Genomic DNA, 17,279 nt, shown 5'->3' on the forward strand with positions numbered 1-17,279 from the left:
TGACTTAGAGAATTATAAATAGTGTTTTGTTGTTTTTGACTGTCACTGTCGTACATCCTTTTTATTACAACTCTTGTGGTCCTTTGAAATAACATTTTATGTAAATGTATATCATATTAAATACTTTATACTATACACTATATTCATATAATAGAAATTTTGAAATAATTTTTATCCTATAAAGACAAGTCTTTGCTTAGAGTGAACTGGAATCATAGGGAAATTGGTCTCTGAATGTTTGGTCATAACTATAGAACTATATAATTAAAATTGAGAATGGAATAGATATATGATAATTTGGGGTTTTTGTGCTCTTAGGTTTTTATCACATGTTGTAATTAAAATTTAGGTTCATAGACTTCCAAAGCCTTTAATTTACAGATATTGATTGTAAGACTTATTTAGAAAGCCTTTCTTGACATTATGGAGATTAAAATGAAACCTAGTTACAGATTATTTACAGTTTCTGTTTTGTTTTAATTTAGAAAACATTTTGGTGTTTATTTTTATAAATCTTATGTAAACATTTTACTTAGTGAATACCAGGAAACTTTTCAACTCTGAGTTTTTTTTTTTTTCCAAGTCTGTGTTTTTTAAATCATAGTCACAATTAAATTACACAAGGTAGGATAATAAAACTAATGTACAATCTGAGTTCTTATTTTGTATATTAACAAAAAAGACTTGGGTTGCTCAAATTATACTGAGGCACTTTCTGAGTTATATATCTGTCTCTTCATTTTCTCCTTTTCTAATTGTTCTTTCATAGAAATTGTTTCTCTGAGTTTGGAATCTGCAGGTGACTTTTTGTATCCTTTAGGGTAATAGACAGGCTTTGCTTTTATAAATTTGTAGCTGTGGAGCTTCCAGTTCTGATGTTCAGGGAGAAACAGCTTTCCTACAGGAGAATAGGTAACACATCAAATGTTATGTTAAACATATTTTTCAAATTACAGTTAATTTTGATCTTGGAAGTTGGCTAATTTATTACACTTTTACCTGAATGCTTGTACATTTTTCTGAGTACTTTGCAAAAGGAGAAAAAAAAAAAAAATCTAAACATTTGAGAGGGAACCAGTATTTCTGCTTGTTTAATATTTAGTTGATTTTGCCAAATGTAGTTACCAAGATTTTGCCAAATGTAGTTACCAAGATTATCGTAAATGTTCTTTTGTGGCAGCGGTTTATGTGCTTGAGCATGTACACATATGTGTGTGCTCTTTTTCCTTCCTTAGACTTGGTACAACTAATGCCTGTATAACAAAAAAAAAAAAAATGGGGTAACATTGCTGAAGTTTAAAAAAGTTTAGAAAAATTCTTATAAAATCATCTGTATTGAAAACTTGACCCAACTATAGGAACTTGATAATGAAAGATATCAGTTTATCAGCAGATGATTCTAAATTGAGACTTGAAATATTTTTATTTATTTCTTCAAAAATAGTTAATAATCAAAAATACAATATCTTAAAGTAGACTCATAGTGAAAAAAATACCCAGAAATATTAAAATGCCATTAATGTAAAATGGAAATGCTTACTATAATTGTTAATCACAATTTAATAGAAAAGAGGAGAATGAGTAAAATTGAAAGGCTAGTTACAGTGGTTAGTTATTTGGGGGAGGAAAAGTCTTTGGAAGTTGTCTTAATCACTGTTTTATTGCTGTGAAGAGAGACTGTGACCAAGGCAACTCTGATGGGAGATGTCATTCTGTAAATATGTTTCTCATACTGGTTAATGAATAAAGCACTGTTGGCCAATAGGAAAGCTAGATAGGAGGGACTAGGAGACAAGGAGGAAAGAGGAAATGGTAAGGAGAGTCAGCATGGAGAGACCGGGGAGACCGGACGCCTGCCTCACTCCCCGGTAAGGAGACCATGTGGAAATACATAGAAATGGGTTAATACTTAAGACAGAGCTAGCCTATAAGAAACAAATAATGGGCCAACAACATTATATCAAATACAGAGTCTCTGTGTGTTATTTGTGGCTGGCGCGGCAGCAGGACAAGACTAGGCGGCGGGAGGAAAAGCCGAACTCTTATAAGAGAAAGCAGTTAATTGAGGACTTGCTTAAAGTTTCAGAGGTTTAGTCCATTATCATCTTGTGGTAAGCATGAGAACATGCAGGCAGCCATGGTGTTGGAGAGTTGGGGAAGCAGTTGAGAGCAGATGGCTTGATCTGCAGGCAGAAAGAGAGACTAGGCCTGGCATAGGCTTTTAATGCCTCAGAGTGTACCCTCAGTGATACTTTCTCCAAGCCACACCTCTTAATCGTTTAATCTTTCCAAAGATTCTACTCTGTGGCTATATCATAATGCAAAATGTATTTATAGTCCTACTTCAAAATCCTCATAATCTTTCAGTTTCAATATTGTTTAAAAGTTCAGAGTGTCTTCGGAAACTCACAACAGTCTCTTAACTGTAACCGCATGTAAAATCAAAATAAGAAAGCAGATCACATACTTTCAGTATATAATGGTACAGAATACACATTACCATGCCAAAAGAGAGGAAAGAGAGCATAATGAGGAAAAATATTGTACAAAAGCAAGACAGAAAACCAGCAGAACAAACTCCAAATTCTGCATCTTCCTGTCTGAAGTCAAAAGCCTCTTCAGATTTCCTACTGTTTTCTGTAGCACGAATTCTAGTTGGTTTTAATAATAAAAACCCAGAGGCAGTTATTGAGGTTAAAGCCGTAGGTCAGAAAAGCAAAGCAGCCAGCCACTAGAGTTATTATATTACCTCTACCAACGCTAAGACCGAAAAGGTGATCCTGTACTTGGACTGCATCTGTCTCCACCAAATCTCAGACTGCCCTGAGCTCCTGTCTCCCAACTGTATATTCCTCTCTAGTGCTGGGATTAGAGGCATGGGATCCCAAGTGCCGAGATCACCCTTGTGTGAGCTCTGTTGCTCTTTTAGCCTGGATCAGTTTTGTGTAGCCCAAGGTGGCCTTCAGCTAACAGAGATTTGTTTGCCTCTGTCTCCTGAGTGCTAGCATTAAAGGTGTGTACCACTACTACCTAGCCTCTGTGGCTACGTAGTGTGGCTAGCTTTGCACTCTGATTTTCAGGCAAGCTTTGTTAGATCATAAATAAAATATCACCACGATTTTCAGCTTTGTTAACTTCATATTTGTCTTTTGGTGTGGTTTCATACCTGGTCAATAGTTCTTGGCTGTTATCCCATGGTTCTGACATCTCCACATCTCCACATCTTGGGCTCTCCAACACAGTCAATGTTTCACCTTCACAGATTGATGTAGTAGCTTCTGTGGGTCTCCATGCAGATACCCCGATACATGACTGGCCTTGGCGGCTTTCCTTGGCCATAAAGGGAGATTGAAAGCATTTAATTGGGGACGTGCTTGCAATCTTAGAGGTTCAGTCCATTATCATCATGGTGGATGTGTGTGTAAGCATACACCTATGGTGTTGGAGAATTAGTTGAGAGCTTCATCCTGAAATGCATGTAGAGAGGGACTGGGCCTGGCTTGGGTTTTTGATACCTCAAAGCCCACCCCCAGTGACAGGCTTTTTCCAACAAGACCACACCTCCTAAACCTTTACATCTTCCAGAGCTGTACTCCCTGGTGACTAAGCATTTTAAATGTATGCAACTATGGAGATCACTTTCAGAAACTCATTTTATAATATATATTAAAGTATCAGATGTAATAAAAACTAAATGAGAAATATAAAAAAAATCTTAAAAGAAAAGTAGATATTATACTGTTTCTCAGGAGAACTACTGAATTAGAAGAAAGTAAGACAGGAAAAAATAATATTAGTGATTGTATAAAATGTGATAAATGTGTCAAAGGGCAAGCATTATATAAGAGGCAAGTATGTTGTGGAAAATGGAAATGATTTTCCATAACATATCCGGAGGAACTAAAGTTTATAAAGGGTAACTTGCTTACACTTGTAAGAGATCGGATTGGAACAGCATTTCCAGGTCTGCTCTGGGTCCTCAGTGTATATCTTATGAATGGCTTTTAGTTCAGTGTTGTTATGGGACTCTGAGTGTGCAGATGAAAGTCTTAAACTTACTACTATGTTTCTTATATGTTAATTCACTAAATATGTGTTGATCTAAAAATAGCCAGGTTTTATACTTAAGTACAAAACAAAACAAAAAAATATATTATCTGTGGAGTTGTGTTGTATGTTGTGGGAAGAGGCAGGTGATAAATATGGCGCATAAAAATGTGGTTTTACCTGTAAATGAGTTTCATAGAAAAGATGACAGACATTTGAGGAAAGATTAAAAGAAAAAACAAAACCCCTGGCATGTAGGCAGGTGGTACAGCTAATGCAGACACTCTAAATTAGGAAGGAGCATGTCTGATGTGTTGGAAGAATGGAGCAGATGAGCGACTAGGGTTGAGAGAAGTGACGAATGAAATCAGACAGGAAATGGGATAGCTCTTAGGTTACTTTCCTGTTGGAGTGATAAAATACCCTGATAAAATCAACTTAATGGGGAAAAGGGTTACTTGTCTCACAATTGCAGATAACAATACCTCATTAGGAGGGAAATTAAGGCATCAAGAACTTAAAACAGCCTGTTCTATTGCATTCACAATCTAAAACTGAGAAAGTGAATTCATTCATGGATGTCAGTGCTCAGCTTGCCCTCTTTGCTTTATATAGTCAAGGATCCCCTGCTCAGGAAATGGTCCACCTACAATTAATTTAATATAGACAGTCCCTTACAAATGTACTTATATACCTGCTTCTTAACACTCATGTTGACAGTATTAACCTCATGAAACAAGTGTATGTAAAACCTTCGTAGATCCATATCAAAGGAAGTTGGTGATTATTCTGAAGTGAACATATTGTAGATTTGAGTAAAAAAGGTGGTAATCATGAAGTTAGGAAACATTTGAAATTCACTAGTCTACCTACAGGGATATCTTCTTGGTTTGGGGTGATAAGAAAATTCCCAAGGGGGGAAAAGTTTAGTGTTATTTGGTAGAGTTTAGAACTATTTTATTTCACCATAATTAGGAAAATCAACATTTTTTTAAACTGAAGTTATATTTCCACTTAAAGCTATACATAATCTCATAAAGGAACAGTTGCTTTGTATCCCTTAGCATGTGTTTGTTTAGCCATGCTCATTTGAAAATTGATGCTCTACCCTAGTAAAAATTTTTAAATTTCTGTAATTTGAGACATTTCCTTTATTCAAAAATATGTAATTAGCCCATTATAGAATGTGAATAATTGTCATTTATATATTTTTTTTTTACCATGAGACTAAATTACATTGAACAACCTAATATACATCTTATTAACCAAGATTCACTTATATTCCTTTTTGTTTAAAAGGCTCTGCATTTGCTTGTGAATGAAATACAAGGTAATTTCTGTTTTTCAGTGAAATAGTTAGCTCTAGTAGATAGATAGATGTTATAGTAATGGTATAATAAGAGAAAAAGTGAGGTCCTAGATTATCTTTTCTTTGTAAAAATGTCCTACCTCTTTGATAGTTTACCCCCCAAATTTGACCTCTTCAATTGTATTTTAATATATATTTTTTTCTTTAATTCTTGTCATTAACAAGGTTTGAATCACCAACTCTATATATTATTTCCTTACAGTGTAATATCTTTACTGCTGTTGGTAGATTCATAAGTTGAAAGCATATTTTCTCCTATAGGATAGAGTTCTAAGTAATGAATTGCTTGTTCAGTGTCACTAAATGTAGTTAAAGATAGTTTCTTGTGTTTCTAGGATGTTTTATTGCAGACTGTTCAGTGGGGTGGGATTTTTATTTTTTCCAGTTGTCTTAAGTTTAATTCTAATTATCTTGAAGACTGAGTAAACCCCACTTTTAAGGCAGCAACACTTCCTCATGTATAAAATATTTTATAACTATATTATCAACTTTAATTTTTTAAAAAATTATGACTAAAATTTTTGATATATAGTATTGCTAGTCATTGTGAAATAGTAGTTATTTTAGTTGTCTCCAACAATTGTGTCTTCATTCCTGAACAGTGTTAAATATAAAATTTGAAATTCTAAGCATTTTGTAAGTTTTGGGTATGGAGTTAAAGTACTTCTTGATAACACTCATCATTTGGGTTGCATGTCATTAGATGTTTTCTTAATGGCACAGACAGGTGATTCTGAGATGTTAGTTAGTGGTCTGTGGTATTTGAGGAATATAGTTTTACTTTGCTTCTAAGGAGAGTTGATAACTGGCTTTATGTTCACAAAATAAAATTGAAGCCAAGCATTAGGTGGTTTATTACCAGGTAATTTCTGTGTGTGAAGAATATATGTCAGAGGCCAAACTATCATGGCAACGTACTGAGTTTCCTGTAACTAAAATTTTGTATAACCTGCTTGAACTTAGCTAATTCACAGCTTTCAGATGATTTGTAGAAGTTTTCAGGTGTTAGATTATCGAGTATCGTTTGTCGGCTAACAGTAGGTACTTGTATTCAAATATATGATTTTGTAGTAATGGAACGTATAAGCATAATATAATTTTACTTTGAAACAGTGTTATTTTAAAACCTGTGAAACATAGTTTTATTATCTTTTCAGCAGGACTCACACAGATGTAGTGTGAGTTAAAATTGCATGTGGAAAAAAAATACTGATTTTTTTTTTTTTTTTTTTTACAATATATATGAGATAACTTTGTTTCATAATCTGTAGGGTATAATTGCTAGATTCTAATTTGAGTTAAATAGCATACTGTGTGTGACTGTGTATGTGTAATATAGTATGTGTATATATAAATTGTGCACACTGTTTTTAAAAAATTTTCTGATTTAGTTCAAGTGAGAAACTTGTAGTGCTAACTAGCTAATATAGCTAGCATTGCTTTGGGGAAAATCAGCTGCCTTCTGTTAAAAACAAAAATCGGTGAGCATAGATGTATTGAGTACCTTCTCTATAAGTACAGTAGTAATTAGTTAGATGAGAACATTTAGTGTTGGGAGTCAGCATGTAAAGCAGAAGACCAGCAATCAGCTCTTGAAATCAAGATCACCAAGTGACTTCTGTGGAAGTCACTTATGGAAAGATTTGCTTGAAATCATTCTGGGAGACAGAGTTTAAGTATTAAATCTTTGGAGTCCAGGTTTAACTGCTTTTGTAAGGGAACCTTATTTCTCAGTCTTAAAAAGTGTGTGTGTGTGTGTGTGTGTGTGTGTGTGTGTTTGTGTAGAATGCTTTATTATTAAGAACTCTGGCCAATATTGTTTATTTTGTAGACTTGGAGCCATATAGAAATATTTTTTTAAAACCAGAATGTGATAAATGAAATGAGTTCTAGAAATATGAATTTAAGAAACCTAGTTTGTTTCTGGAGTACATTTATATTCCCCATTTTCTTGGTAGCGGATACTCTGTTTTCAAGGAAGCTGAATGGGAAATACAGACTTGAGCGACTTGTTCCAACTGCAGTGTATCAGCATATGAAGATGCATAAACGAATTCTTGGACACTTATCATCGGTGTACTGTGTAACTTTTGATCGAACTGGCAGGCGGATATTTACTGTAAGTCATTTTTAAATTCTTATATTTGCTGGTAGATAGAATTGAATTGAAGAAACATTGCCTAAATGAGAAGTAGAAGTAAAAATTTTGCTTTTTCCTTTTAATGGGAAACTGGAAATTTGTGTACTTTTAAAAAGTATGTTCTAACAAGTTTTCATTTAAATTTGAACTTTTTCCAAGTTTAGAAGTCCCAAAATTTAGACCTGTTAATAGTGTAATCACATCTACATATATGTCCTATGTGGGACATTTATGTGTTTCTCCATATTAATCACATAGGCTGATGGTTATGTCATATTTTTAATTATAGAACAAGAGCCTGGACAAAATGTGGAAAAGTATTATCTGCAGAGAACCACTTACTAACCTAAGAAAACTCCTTTAAATGGTGATAGAAATTCTGAGCATATCTGACACTCTTTGCTCAGGATTTTGTGATCCTTAACACCCGATTCTTTGAAATAGCTATGTTTTTAAAGAAGCGCATTGGGAGTCGTTCCTGTTTCTTCTAACCTGCTGCAGGGAAAAGGAGTGGGGCATTTTAGCTTTGAGTGAGAAAAATTATTTTGGAAGTATTCCAACTTGTTTTTTTTCAAGTGTCTTAACTATTATATTCAGCAAGCATAATATTTACCTTACTACTATGGTTATACTTATTAAACATTACCCTGTGGGCTGTAAGCATACATTCACTCAGTCCTTAATTGCCTTTGAAACAAGGAAGTGGGAGAGAAGACTTCAAATAGAAATTCTCATTTTTGATTTTAGGGAACTGCAGCTAACTTTAGAGATTTATTTTTTGATTTATTATGCATATGAGGTTTTGTTTGTTTGTTTGTTTTCCTGTGTATATATGTGTGCACCTGGAGCCCATAGAGTTCAGAAGAGTGCACAGATTCTTGGAGACGGAGTGAACAGAGCTTCCATGTCGTTTGTGGGAATCAAGCCTAGGTCTTCTTAAAGTACTCCTAACCACTGAGCCATCTGTCCAGCTGTTAATTTTAACTAAAGTAACAATGATAATAGATTCTTTTTTGCTTTTCTTTGCGTAAATTTGAATATAAATTGAGAACTACTTATATCAAGTTATCTATAGAACAACTAAAGAAAGAACACCTGAAAGAATTTTTCACATTTTGTTTAATGATTTTAATTCATTGGACATTTGTGCTTCACTCCCACTATCAACATTTCCTACTTTCACCTCCATTGTTTTTAGGAAACAAACTAAAAATTTCTAAGCTTCTTCATAGATTATTAAACTTTGTGTTTGCTATATACACATTAGTAGTTGACTTTTAAATTGTAACTGAATTATCAGCCTAGCCATTAATTTAATAGGTTATTGTTTAGTTTTCAAAACCTAAGTCAAGGCCTTTCTAATATTTGAAGAAATTCCTTCAAAAACAGTAACAAACAGAAGTTATGAGAAGTATTATGTTTGGTTTGTATTTTGGTGACCGTAAAAAACATACACCATTGTCACTTTGATTATTTAAAAAAAAAAAAAGCATGATTTTTCCATTTTTGATGTTAGTATACTATCTTAGGGAAATCTTTAAGAGAAATATGGATTGTAAATACCAAATTTATGTGGGATTATCTGACTTAATAGGAATTTGATACATCATTTCTTAGAATGTTTTCAAGGAAACAACAATGAAATAATGTGTTTGTTCCTGTTTTCTGAGCTTAATAAACTTTTCCAAACAACATTTAACAGTACTTAAACCAGGGAATAATCAAATTAACTACCTTTGGCTCAATCTAGAGTATAAATAGTTTTCTAAAGATAAAGACACATAGATGGTTAAATACTATGTGTAGTCACTGTTGAACTACAAAAGCACTGTTGTATGGTTTATCACAGAATCATAGTGCCTTCAAAGTTGAAATTATTTGTTATCTGGCCTTATAAGGAAATGCACATTTTAGGGCATTTTATTTGGGGAAGTAGAGAAGTGGAGAAGGGAGAAACTGCTTTCTAGTTGTTTCCTTTGGTTGGAGGTGTACACAAAAGGGAAGGAGAATAACATATTAATGACTATATTTTCTTACCTAGAGTATAAAAGGTATTTTTAAAAATGTGAAATAATTTGCTAGTTGTGCCAAAGTCTTAGTTTCATTCATATGGTGAATTATAGTTACATGCTCTAAAATAGTACAACATTAGAGTAGAAATGCTAATAGAGCCTGGTTTTTGGTTTTTAATTTTTATTTTCTGTGTGCGTGTCTATGTGTATCTGTTTGTTTGCATTCGTTTAGGTGCAGGTACTTACAGAGGCCACGTGTCAGATATCCTAGAACTAGAGTTAGAGGCCAGGTGTGAGCAGCCTCATTGGGTGATAGGAACTAACTGGGTTTTCAGTACATGCTTTTAACCTGAGCCATCTCCTTAGCAGTGAGACCTATGTTTTTCAATTTATTTTTGTATTATCATTTCAATGGGTAACAGGACACATTTCTATCTATTGCACATATTTATCTTGTAAAGCCAAACAGATATTGGGTGTTTTCTCATTCAACTTTCTACAAGCACACAACATATTGAACTCACTTGTAGTTTACAGTTTGGTCTTGAAAATTGAAGAGGGATGGGTAAAACTTGTGACAGTATTTTACAACACACAGAAGATTCATATGTCAACAATTGCCATAATTTATTGGACTAACAATTGGCTAAAGGACTAACCAATATTTTCTTTTATTACATTTGGTATTTTCAGACTTTTCAGTTTTATTTACAATTTCTTGGTTCAAGTATATTTGAAAGCTTTACCAAGAGACTTGAGTCTTCTGCAAAGGCTTATTTGCAGGTTTTTAAGAGTGTTAGATTTGGTGTCAGAGTGCTCTAGTCACATATTTAGCATCTCTTACACAGAGAGGGGAATGGACAGCCTATCAAGGGGTACAGAAAAAAGCCATTAAGCTTTACTCATTAGACAGACTTAAACAAATGTTATCTATTTTTACTGTTTTGAACGCTTGTGTGAGTTAAGAGTCTGAACTCAGTGACTAGGCCAGATAAACTCATAAACGCTATGAAAAGTTTTAGGGGAAATCCTTGTAATTGGTAAGTGAAATTTTCTTTTAGGCAACTATTGCTATTTGTTTTTAATATTTTAATAATATTGTCTTAGACTTTTTTAAAAGGAAGGAGATAGCATAATTACAAGTTAAAATTTAATTTCTAATTCTCACTTGTAATCTTTTTACTTGGTTTCAGAATCACTGCCTGAAATTATGTTTACAAAAGAAAAGCAGAGTTGATGAATTCTTAGGACTAAGGCAACAACACAAAAAATTTCTTTGAGCACATAAAGACAGAGATCCCAGCTGGGTGCGGTGATGCATGCCTTTAATTGCAGTACTCTGGAGGAGGCAGAGTCAGGCCAGCCAGGCACATGTAGTGTCTCCAGAAAGGTAGAGGGAGAGGGAAAGAGAATGAGGGGAGAGAAGGGGCAGAGATCGCACACCCCTTTTTAGAAAGGTAAAATTTATTTCTTTTCCATTGAAATTAAGGCAAAGGAACATAAAATGCCACCTTTACTAGAGGTTATAGTAAAGAATATGGGTTGGTGCATTTGCATCTTTTTATCAATCACTATTCTTAAGAAGTGGATGTATATAATTTGAAGACATCTGTTTACAAATAGTAAATAGACAGTAATGATACTGTATGGTATGAACTTTTTGATACAGGGCACCTAAATTGATTATTTGAATAGGCCCCTGATTCAGCCTTACTATAGAAAATAGTAGAGAATTTGCTGGAAACGTAACACCTTAGCTGAATTGACTGGATATTACAGAGTTAGAGAAAGGTGTTTACAAACTTTGAGAAACTATAGTACATAATTGTGAGTTATTAGGTATAGCACAGAATCAAATATGGGTTATCATTGAACATGACCTGGAAATGCTGATGGGAACAAAACCACCAAGTTCCTGTATGACCTGTTAAAGAGGAAGCCTCTTACCCAAAGACAAGGAAGAACAGAGGATGAATTTAAAATGTATATTGCATTTCTTGTTGACATAGAATTCCTACAGAAACCAGGCTGGTCTGAAATTCTTCATCTTTCTGCCTCATATTCAGCCAAAATGCTGGGATTGTGGGTGTATCCTTTTGTGCTGTATGGATTAAAACAACAGTGACATTGAGGGTGGTGTAAATTGAAAAGGTTCTGGCAGTGAACCATGAAATAAAGCAGAGCATGAACAGTCACAGGGAAATGAAAATAGGATCAGCACATTGAAAATAAGATTTATACAATTCTAAAGACATGTATATATGCATGTATGTATGTATGTGTATGAGAGAATATCTATTGAACTTGTTTCATAGAAAGTCATCTTATTAACTTACTATGTCAGTCATATAGGCAGAAATGTCTGCTAAATTGGACATGCTGCTCTTTTGTCTGAGAGGCTTATGTGTATGGGAAATACACATTCTTGACAACAGTGGGAACAAGAATGAGATGTAGACTACAAGATTGAGATGAAAAATCAATTATATGAAAACATTACAGCTGAAGAAAGCCTGTCTTCAACTTTTAAAACTGACAGGCAGTTATCTCTGTTTCTGGGGATAGTAGGTCTGTAGAGAAGAGCTGCTTAGACGCCAAGAGATGAGTTTTTCCTGAAAGACAAAAGACTGAAGGTTCCTTATAAGTTTGCCGAAGTTGTTAATTATTGCCTTGATCTAAGTGTTTGTGGTTAAGACAAGTAACTTTGACAGATGCTAAGTGTCCCCTCTTCTGTGTTTTAGTTACATTGTTACTTAACCCTGTGCATCAAATGCAGAACTTTCTTATCTTAAAACCTTTCTACTACCAATTTACTTCCTTTGCTTGGGGTTGGATTGTTTTCTCAAACTATTCATGTGGTTAATTTCTTTATTAGCAGGTTGAGGCTGGTAGAGAGAATCTTGCTTTGAAGATCTTGACATAATCTTGCACTATGCCCCAAAATGTACCAGTTGTTTAAGAGGAAAAAAAATGGAGGTGAGAAAAACAGGGAACTTTAGAAATAACACGACAAAATAACTTAGTTGTGAAATTAGTTGTAGGAATATTGACAGCATTCTGAAAGGTGTTCTAATGAGAAAAATGGATTGTTTTGTGGTAATTTTTATACAAAGACAGCATTAGCTGGATCTAGTCATAAAGATACATTTTCAGAGCCAAGTTATGAGATATTGTACGGACCATATTTGTAAATATCTGAGGCCATAAATAAGAAAGGATTCCAAGTAGGGGAGCCTGAAGAAATGTGGCAGTTAAGTGTAATATCTATATGGATTCCAGTGCAGAGAGAGAGAGAGAGAGAGAGAGAGAGAGAGAACAAACATCAAGAACAGAATTGGCAGACTGAGTGGATCCTGTAGAGATTGATGATAGGATTATTTATATTACCTTACTTATTCAAAGAGGGTTCATGCTTTAGGAGGGATTGGTGCATCAGGTCTGTAACTTGCTCTTAAAGGTAAAGGGTTCAGAAATCTCTTCTCTATCTCCCTCCCTCTCTCCTTCCCTCTCTCTCCCTCGCTCTCTCTCTCTCTCTCTCGTATGTGTGGCTTTCTGCCTTTCTATCTACTATCTAAGTAAATGGGTATGTCTTTTTTCTGCCTTTAAAGTCAGGGAAAGATTTACAGGCTTTTTATGTTTAAGGCCAACTGAGCAAAATTGCTCTGTTTCCAAATATATACAGTTTTCTACTTGAACAAACACGAAGCATACTTTATCACTTATATCATATTAGATATTTTCATTTACTACTTTACATACTTGTCACTTAATTTATTTATGTGTGATGTGAGTGTATGTGTGCATGTATGTAGGAGTGCTCATGTACAGAAGCCAGGAGAGACTATTGGTGTCTTGCTACTCTTCACCTATTCTTTTAAGTAGAGGTCATCTCTCTTTGAACTAGGGCTCTTGCTCTCTCCCTTAGGCTAGAATCCAGCCAGCCCCAGTGATCCTCCTGTCCTCTCCCTCTTTGAAGCTGGAGATATAGGCACTTGTAGAATGGTAGTGGATCCTGGGATCTGAACTCAGGAAGCATTCTTAACCCTAAATCTTAGTTTTAGAACAGCAACTGTAATGGACTTGGAAAACATAGTTTACTTATTAGGCAAGAATATCTACTGAATAAGTCATATGAAGGAAGAATAACTATCAAGTTCTGAAACATCTTTCTTTTTTAAATAAATAACAAATAACTGATTACATTAAAACTTGCTTTCTAGAAAGTAAAATTTGTGAATATAGATTTTGGCTGTGTTTTGTTTTCTGCATCAGTTTTATGTGGTTTATTGCTTTGTATTGATGCTTAGTGAAATTTTTATGTAGAACATACAGCATTCTTCTGAAGCTTGAGAAAAATCAGAAAGTCTGATGCACTACAAAATAGAAAGCCATGTCAGACACGTACAAGTTTTCTCCCTCAAAAGAGCAAAGCCAATGCCTCCTCAGGTTTGTGTTGCCTAGATTCGTATCCAAAAGAATTACAGTTTTCCCCACCATGGGTTTTGTCCCTCTGACTTCACTTTTTTTTTTTTTTTTAATAAGGCCTTTTATAGGGGGATTCATAAAAATTTTAACTTTTTTTTAGATAGGCATCTTAACTCCTAGTAGAAGACCTCCTAGTAGAAGACCTGGCTACATATCAAAAGGAAGCAATTACTAATACCACTACTTCTATATAATGCTTAAAAGAATTAGATAAATAGCAGTGATTCCAGAATAAAGGTTGTTTTAATAGGACCTTCTATTAGGATAAAAATGTGGCCTTTTCAAGTTTATCACTAAAATAAGTAAACTTATAGGTTAAATTAAACCCAAATCTTTGATTTGAACTAACCTAAATTTTATTTAAATCCCACTGTTTTCATCAAGCCTTTGTACTCTATTGTACTTTCAGAATGAAAGTATATTTTAACTTCTTTGTTTCCATTCTTCATTGACAGGATACCTTCAGATACTAATTAAAAATCCACTAAATTTGGTCTATTGTTTTTAAAGAAGATTGGGTAAGCTAAAGGCTGTGCAGAATTTTTGTTGTACCAATTTTCAGCTTAGGCTTAGTGACAAAAGGCAAGTAAAAACTTGGCAATGAACACATTCCAGAGTAATTATATTATTAAGTAAAATAGCTACTTATTTTTTGTTCATACTGTTTTGAGATTAATACTATATAACATTATAATTGGATTTAAAGTGAACTCCAAAATAAAATTTCAGTTTTGTAGCCAGCCTGATTCTTTTATTGTGCCATTCCCTGTAATTATGAACTCTAAGTGGTGCCTGTTTGTAATTATCTCTGTTGTCATTGTCATTTATAAAGTAATAACTAAGTTTTGTCCTCTATCCTTGACTTTTGTTGTAGTTTCAGAATTGTTCAGAAACAGTAGAAACTAACAAGGTCTTTCAATCAAAAGTCTAGAAGCTACTAAATCCATGCACTTCACACTGTCTCTAATCTTCCTTAGTTTAAGCCTTCTCAGATTAGATGTTAGTATCTGGATATAATGTTCCTGTAGTTACCACTTTCTATTGGGCATTTAGGACTTTACTGGGGGAAAAAATGTTAGTATTACCCTAATATATCTAAATGATATCTAAAAGTGTTAGGCTTTCTTACTGTTGGTTTTGGAAAGTTTTCTTCTTAATTGCTGAATTTCTAAGCTTTACTTTTTTGTTCTGATCTTTTGTTTCCTTTCCTTTTTCAGGAAGTAATATTCATGTGCTTATTTTATTATTTATGTTTGCTGAGGTTAGTGATATAATTTTTCCTGATTTGCTTTAAAGAAGCACTTGATACATGTATTTTAAAATTCATTTTCTTTTATCATTTGTTAGCATAAAAATGAGTTTTGGTAGGACATTTTCATAAATGCATGTCATTATGTTTTGTTCAAATTTGTCATATTCCTCTGCTATCCTCACCCATGTTCTTGTCATTTGGCTTGTTTCGCCTTACTCAGGCCTCCCTCCCTGGATAGTCCCTTCTTTGCTTTCATCTCTTCCCCCAACCCTTTATTAAGAAGCAAAGAAAGGAGGCCAGAAAAATGGAGAATTAGAAGGAGAATAAAGTTAAATATTAAAAAAGGGAAAGGATAATAACACGGGTAGGAGAATATTATGGGGGCAGGTGAATAAAAGATTGTATTTTTTAAGGAAGCTAAAAGTTCCCAATAATAGACTGGAAAAAAAATACTGCTCAGTAATAAAAATAGTATTAAACAAAATCAGGGGATATATGAAGAGGAACTAAAAAAAAAAAAAAACTTGAAAATATTTTAAAATACCATGAAGCAGAAATATATCTAAAAGTTGTGACTGGCTTGGCGGCATGCACCTTTAATCTCAATACCCAGGAGTCAGGACCAGGTGGCTCTCTCTGAATTCTAGGCCAGCCTGGTCTGTGTAGTAAGAACAGGATGAGGTTTTTTTTTTTTGAGCAGGCTCTTCTTGGGTTCTTAGATTGGAGATGATCAGCTATCTAATATGAAGTTTGGGAGTGTCAGTTGAACTAGTAGACTCTTGTATTTGCTATGGTTTGTACTGGTACTGTATCTGTATGTCCACCTGACTTGTCTGTGTCTTGGTAGCTCTCCTTCTTGACTGGTTCACTCACCTTCCTGACACTCTAGATCATTACTGCTGGTGTGGCTATTATTTTATCTGGCAGATATTTTCTAAGCCTGTCAGGACTGTGGAAAAGGGACCAAGTCCTGAGGCAGAAAGGCCTTCATGGTTTTTCAAGAACTCCTGAGTGTTAATCATCTTCCTGGAACTATGCAACAGTTTTTAGTCTCTGTAGTAGCTAGGTATATAGATGTATGGCAACAGGGGTTGATCCTCACTGTCCTCAGGGTCAGGCCTCTTAAGAGTTTTCTCAGTTGGTGAGAGCTATTGTTAGCCACCAAGGACAAGATATGTTTAATGACTCAACTCCTGCCCTTCACCCAGCCTCCTACTGTCTTTGCCCCCCCCCCCCTTTTTGTCACTGTCTACCCTTCCACACCGTTTCCAGAAGCCTTTCCTTACTCAGTGGCTGAAGTAGGCCAAATGGCAATCTCCCAGCCTTGATCTCAGGCTGTTATTGTAGCACAGTTTTTAGTGACAGACTTCCCTCAAGATGGTACCCAATTGCTGCCCGTCATATTGAATGAAACATGAGATTTCTATCCGCTGGAATTATTGCCTCACCAAAACCATCAACTGAGTTTGCTGTGAGGATTGGACTTGAGTCTTTTCTTATTCTCCTTCATATATCTTAAATATATACCAATTTGATACCGAACCTTTTCTTCATCAGTATAATATTGTTCTTTTTAATACCCAATGTGATTTTAACATTCTCCTTTTATTGGTGTCTGACGTCTTAACTTTGATTTATTGTTAAATCGCAGTACCATTATTTGCTGCAGTTAGGCTTAAGGAAAGCTGACTTAAATTCTGACCGAGATTTTGGTCTGTTTAAAGAGTAATTTTTAGTCAGTTTTCAACTCACCTTCCACAGTTACATAAAACATGTATGTAAGGTATTGCTTGAAGCTGTACCTCAGCAATGGTACACTTTTCTTGGACTTAATACACTGGGTTTAATGCCTAATGAGCAATAGTAAATAAATAAAACACATGTAGTGCATTTATTTGTCTTTGATTTTGGTCTTTTTAAAATGTATGCGTGTTTCTGCTTGCTTGTGTGTATGTGACTGGATGCATGCCTGGT

General features: G+C 34.5%; 1 protein-coding gene across 3 annotated transcripts in view; it reads left to right on the plus strand.

Annotated features, from left to right (window-relative positions):
* The window catches only part of Phip (pleckstrin homology domain interacting protein), a 111,362-nt gene that overhangs the window by 22,459 nt on the left and 71,624 nt on the right, over nt 1–17,279 (plus strand). For 2 of the 3 annotated variants that reach the window (XM_051173027.1, XM_051173034.1), the window contains exon 7: nt 7,375–7,535. The exons of the other annotated variant lie outside the window; for it this stretch is intronic. In XM_051173027.1, the coding sequence (XP_051028984.1) occupies nt 7,375–7,535 (161 nt within the window). The remainder of the gene's footprint in view (nt 1–7,374; nt 7,536–17,279) is intronic. 3 annotated transcript variants of the gene reach the window in all.

This window comes from Phodopus roborovskii, unplaced genomic scaffold, assembly GCF_943737965.1.
Source record: "Phodopus roborovskii unplaced genomic scaffold, PHOROB, whole genome shotgun sequence".
In the NCBI taxonomy this organism is placed as follows: domain Eukaryota; kingdom Metazoa; phylum Chordata; class Mammalia; order Rodentia; family Cricetidae; genus Phodopus; species Phodopus roborovskii.